Source organism: Gadus morhua, chromosome 10, assembly GCF_902167405.1.
Source record: "Gadus morhua chromosome 10, gadMor3.0, whole genome shotgun sequence".
NCBI lineage: Eukaryota > Metazoa > Chordata > Actinopteri > Gadiformes > Gadidae > Gadus > Gadus morhua.
In genome coordinates, this window is record NC_044057.1 from 27,018,129 (window position 1) to 27,023,596 (window position 5,468).

A 5,468-nucleotide genomic window follows, 5' to 3' on the forward strand; every position below is an offset into this window, starting at 1 on the left:
GGGCTCCCCGCCGGGCCAGCCTGGACCCCGAGGACGCCACCTACAGGCGCAGCTCGTCCGACGCCCCCTCCGTGGGGAACGCGGTCTGAGGCGGGACGGTTGTGTGTATCTGTGTGTGTTAGCAGTGGGTGAACCAAAGGTCCCTGATGGCGATGGCGAAAAGATGGGTGCAACGTTCACTTTAACCGACTCTGGGGGTTCAAACGGGTCATTCTGGGGGGCTTGTTCTGTTGGCTTTGTTGTACTTTTTGTTTGTTTTATGTTGCTGTAGAAAAACCTGATAGATTTGCCATTTTTTTTGAAGACTTTTAAAGTACAGGATTTGTTTGGAAGGTATCGAGCAAACACAGAAAGTGACAAACATTTACTGCTAAGCTGTGATTAAAAAATGTCTAAGAACAAACTCAAAAACAAAGTGCCCAGCTGGTGGCTTGCTTTATTCCCAAATCCAATTTAAAGCACAGAGTAGAGCATCTACCTGCTTCACATAGCTAGAGGAATGCACAACAAGGATCAAATGGGCCAGGGACGGTCAATTAGAAAAGGAGGGTAAGCTATAGAAGAATCAACAGTGACACTGAAATGAAACAATATCAGATGAACAAGGCACAGTGGCAATGCAATAAATGAACATGCAGAGCGAAGCTATTTTATTTCTGGGTAGGCCTGTTGGAGCTAGTGTCCAGTTGAACTTAATGGCAGTGAACACTTTAGGACTAAAGAAGTTGGTATGATGTATCAACCCAAAAGACTAACTTAAAGAACCCAAACGTGGTAATATGGCTTATATGATCGTCAAGGTTATCTATTTCATTTCATCACCGTTACTGAAAATTAACCTGTCATTTAGAGAAAGGCGTAAAATCCTATGTTGATGCCATTCTCCCGAAAACACTATGTGACCGTTCCACTCTGCTGTGAGCGCAGGAGGCGATCTTTACTTGATGTCTGAGTGCCTTTTCTGAGATGTCAAGACCAAGGTGTGTGAGGACGTGTGGAGCTCTGCCTGGGCGGTGTGTGTGTGTGTGTGTGTGTGTGTGTGTGTGTGTGTGTGTGTGTGTGTGTGTGTGTGTGTGTGTGTGTGTGTGTGTGTGTGTGTGTGTGTGTGTGTGTGTGTGTGTGTGTGTGTGGAGCTCTGTCTTGGCAGCAGTTGACTGCGGCGGTGAGAGGAAGTTAAGGGTTAGTAACCCTAACCCTAGTTAAGTTAAGCATTCTGGGTTAGTTACAGGATAACGAAGAGGCTCCATCTGAGCAGCGATGTATTTAATGTTGGTGTCCGAGTGAGGGTGAGGGTTCCTGGTCACCTTTAGTATAACGCTACGGTGTGTGGCGCGTTACATATTCAACGTCACTCATTATAACACATCATACAAAACAACGTTACTAAAAAAGCATCACAAAGTTGGCGTGGGTCGTAACCATGGGGATAAAACACTGTGCTAAAACTCGCAACCCAAAACGCTTTTCTTCATGTTTAAATCTCACACTGTTCGACTTCCAGCTGAAACAGTGAAATGGTTCACTGGCTCTTTATCAGAAACCTCACACCAACTCTGTCCATTCATAAATATCGTATTATAGCAACATTGTGTGCTTATTCCTGAATGTTTGGGAATGGGAAGAAGCGCAAGAGCAGCATATGGAAAGTCCAGACCAAACTGTTAGCCTTGCCGTCGGGGGGAGTTGTATGGCTAAATGGAAAAGTAAAGAAGGGAGATTGGCACGCAACAACAAAGAAACATCCCCAACATGATTCTCATTTCAACCACATGGGCTATAGCGTTGGCTAGCGGCTAGCGGCTAGCGTCTGGTCTACGAGACGGAGCACATGGTGCTCTTCTCTGAGCTGTGGGAGTCGTGGGAGCCGTCGGGGGAGTTCATCTTCAGGTGGGAGCGGAGGCCGTCCTGAAGGTTGTCTTGGTAGTGGGACTGGGCCCGGAGGAGCAGAGTGACAGAATCAAACATCAGAGTCCCTTAGGTTAGGGGTAGGGGTAGGGGTAGGGTGAGAATACATCAGGGTCCCTTAGGTTAGGGGTAGGGGTAGGGTGAGAATACATCAGGGTCCCTTAGGTTAGGGGTAGGGATAGGGGTAGGGTGAGAATACATCAGGGTCCCTTAGGTTAGGGGTAGGGGTAGGGGTAGGGTGAGAATACATCAGGGTCCCTTAGGTTAGGGGTAGGGGTAGGGGTAGGGTGAGAATACATCAGGGTCCCTTAGGTTAGGGGTAGGGATAGGGGTAGGGTGAGAATACATCAGGGTCCCTTAGGTTAGGGGTAGGGTTTGGGTCAGGGTTAGAATACATCATGGTCCCCATGGTTCACCCGTATCAATCCTCATGCATTCACCCGTATCAATACTCATGCATTCACCCGTATCAATCCTCATGCATTCACCCGTATCAATACTCATGCATTCACCCGTATCAATACTCATGCATTCACCCGTATCAATCCTCATGCATTCACCCGTATCAATACTCATGGCGTATCTCAGAAGTGCCCTCATAGGACAAACACAGGTGTCACTCATAACCCTCGTTATGAGTCCGCTGCTTCTATCTACCGGAGCGGCGGAAGCAGACTGAACTAGCTGAGGTAAGGCTAGTTATACCTTCCAGAATATAGAACTACTCCATGTTTGTGTCCCCCTGCCTATGTGGTGGGAAGATGTGCGCCCTTGGCAGGGGTGTCCCATTATTAACAAATCAATGTCAAGCATTTCAGACTGTCTTAGTTTAACTATGACTGCCATTGTACCACAGGTTACAGTAGAAGCAGCTGAGCATGTCTCACTGTCAGTAGAAGCAGCTGAGCATGTCTCACTGTCAGTAGAAGCAGCTGAGCATGTCTCACTGTCAGTAGAAGCAGCTGAGCATGTCTCACTGTCAGTAGAAGCAGCTGAGCATGTCTCACTGTCAGTAGAAGCAGCTGAGCATGTCTCACTGTCAGTAGAAGCAGCTGAGCATGTCTCACTGTCAGTAGAAGCAGCTGAGCATGTCTCACTGTCAGTAGAAGCAGCTGAGCATGTCTCACTGTCAGTAGAAGCAGCTGAGCATGTCTCGCTGTCAGTAGAAGCAGCTGAGCATGTCTCACTGTCAGTAGAAGCAGCTGAGCATGTCTCACTGTCAGTAGAAGCAGCTGAGCATGTCTCACTGTCAGTAGAAGCAGCTGAGCATGTCTCACTGTCAGTAGAAGCAGCTGAGCATGTCTCACTGTCAGTAGAAGCAGCTGAGCATGTCTCACTGTCAGTAGAAGCAGCTGAGCATGTCTCGCTGTCAGTAGAAGCAGCTGAGCATGTCTCGCTGTCAGTAGAAGCAGCTGAGCATGTCTCACTGTCAGTAGAAGCAGCTGAGCATGTCTCGCTGTCAGTAGAAGCAGCTGAGCATGTCTCGCTGTCAGTAGAAGCAGCTGAGCATGTCTCACTGTCAGTAGAAGCAGCTGAGCATGTCTCACTGTCAGTAGAAGCAGCTGAGCATGTCTCACTGTCAGTAGAAGCAGCTGAGCATGTCTCACTGTCAGTAGAAGCAGCTGAGCATGTCTCACTGTCAGTAGAAGCAGCTGAGCATGTCTCACTGTCAGTATAAACAGCTGAGCATGTCTCACTGTCAGTAGAAGCAGCTGAGCATGTCTCACTGTCAGTAGAAGCAGCTGAGCATGTCTCACTGTCAGTATAAACAGCTGAGCATGTCTCACTGTCAGTAGAAGCAGCTGAGCATGTCTCACTGTGAGTAGAAGCAGCTGAGCATGTCTCACTGTCAGTAGAAGCAGCTGAGCATGTCTCACTGTCTGTAGAAGCAGCTGAGCATGTCTCACTGTCTGTCCCGCTCACCTTCTGGACAGACAGCTCCTCCAGTCGGCCCTTCTCTAGGGGCCGCTCCAGCGAGTGGCCTGATATCTCCATCTTGATACGGTGGGAGGGGATGGACTTGACTTCATCCTCGTTGTCTCCCGGGGCCAGTGGGAAGACCTGGAGGGACGAGGGAGGAGACGAAGGGCTCAAGGATCCATCAACTCCCAGATAGGTGGGCTCTTAAAGCGCCCGTTGAATTACCCAGTAGGGACAGGGTGAGCCAGGACCTCACTATATGTTTGATCATCCGTCACCATGCCACAGTCAGGTCTTGATCAGACCTGCTCCTGGATCACAGAGTCACACCGGCTCCCAGAGCGGGCTGCGAGGGCCCCTCACCTGGCCCTTGTCCTCCCCTGGGGCCTCGGAGCCCGGGTTGGCGGCCTTGTTGATGGACTTGTCGATGGTCCGGGTCTCGAACTGGGGGCACGCGGCCTGGGCGTTCCCGTCCTTGTCTCGCTTCCCGTTCAGCCAGTAGGTCTCGATCTCCACGTTGCCCTGGAGGACGGAGAGGAGCGGCAGACGAGGAACCCAAAGCAGCAGAACTCAGTTTGAATACCAGAGGGTTCTTTGTTGCATTATTCAACATGTTGGGATGGGTGAGGCGAGAAAAAGCCCTGGAGACGCCTCTGTCTGTGTCTGCTGACACTTTTACCCAAAGCGACTTACAAGAAGTACATTTGTGAGAAGAAAGAGAAACAACAATATATCACTGTCGGAACATTAAGGATGTTCCTAGAAACAAGCGCTAACAATCACTAGGTTAAATACAACAAAGATAGCTAGGATAAGAGGCTTAGCACTATACGTGCCAGGACAAACAAACGTACAATAAGGGCATAAGAGGGGCCAGAGTTTAGCCATGTAAAACTGAAACGTGTAATCTTTTCCCTCTCTGTGTTGGGAGAGGTGGGATAAGAACTGATTACAACAGATCCTCAAACACGGATGAAATAATGAACTCAGATGTGCTCTTGTTGCTACGGCAACAGCGGTAACAAGCAGCGTCCCCGTGGTGCCCCCCCTGACCTTGATGGTGATGGTGCCCCTCCTCTCGAAGATGAAGTGGCTTCCCTTGAGGTGCTCGTAGGTGGCGCTGCTGAGTTGGATGTGCATCTCCTGCGCCGGACAAACACACAGAGCGAGGGTGACCAGGTGACAGGTGACCAGGTAACCGGTGACAGGTGACAGGTGACCAGGTGACCAGGTGACAGGTGACAGGTGACAGGTGACCAGGTGACCAGGTGACCAGGTGACAGGTGGCCAGGTGACAAGGAGACCAGGTGACAGGTGACCAGGTAACAGGTGACAGGTGACCAGGGGTCTCATTTATAAAACTGTGCGTAGGATCGTTACTAAAAATGTGCGTACGCCCAGAAGCCAAGTTTTGCGTGCGCCAAAAAATATTCAGATTTATAAAACACTGCGTACGCACACTTGTACGCAATCTTTGCTTTATAAATCACATACTGACTATAATTGTGCGCAGCTGAATCAGCTTCACGTTCCGCCCTCTACACGCCCCTTTTTAACCATAAATGGTCAATGCAAATGACCTCATGAATGCGATCTGCATATAAAACAGACTCAGATGCCGGTATTATGTCTTGTTGGAAACA

The 5,468-nt window shown here is 49.5% G+C and overlaps 1 protein-coding gene across 3 annotated transcripts in view; it reads right to left on the reverse strand.

Moving 5' to 3' along the window:
* Positions 1-419: 419 nt before the first annotated feature.
* LOC115552552 (soluble guanylate cyclase 88E) overlaps positions 420-5,468 on the reverse strand; it is a 35,793-nt gene continuing 30,744 nt past the window's right edge. For 2 of the 3 annotated variants that reach the window (XM_030368755.1, XM_030368754.1), the window contains 4 exons: positions 4,879-4,968; positions 4,189-4,347; positions 3,829-3,966; positions 420-1,929 (listed from right to left, as the gene is read on the reverse strand). In XM_030368755.1, coding sequence (XP_030224615.1) covers positions 1,813-1,929; positions 3,829-3,966; positions 4,189-4,347; positions 4,879-4,968 — 504 coding nt within the window. In that variant the 3' untranslated portion in view covers positions 420-1,812. Of the gene's footprint in view, positions 1,930-3,828; positions 3,967-4,081; positions 4,348-4,878; positions 4,969-5,468 lie in introns of those variants that run through there. The other variant, XR_003978335.1, reaches the window with a different exon arrangement.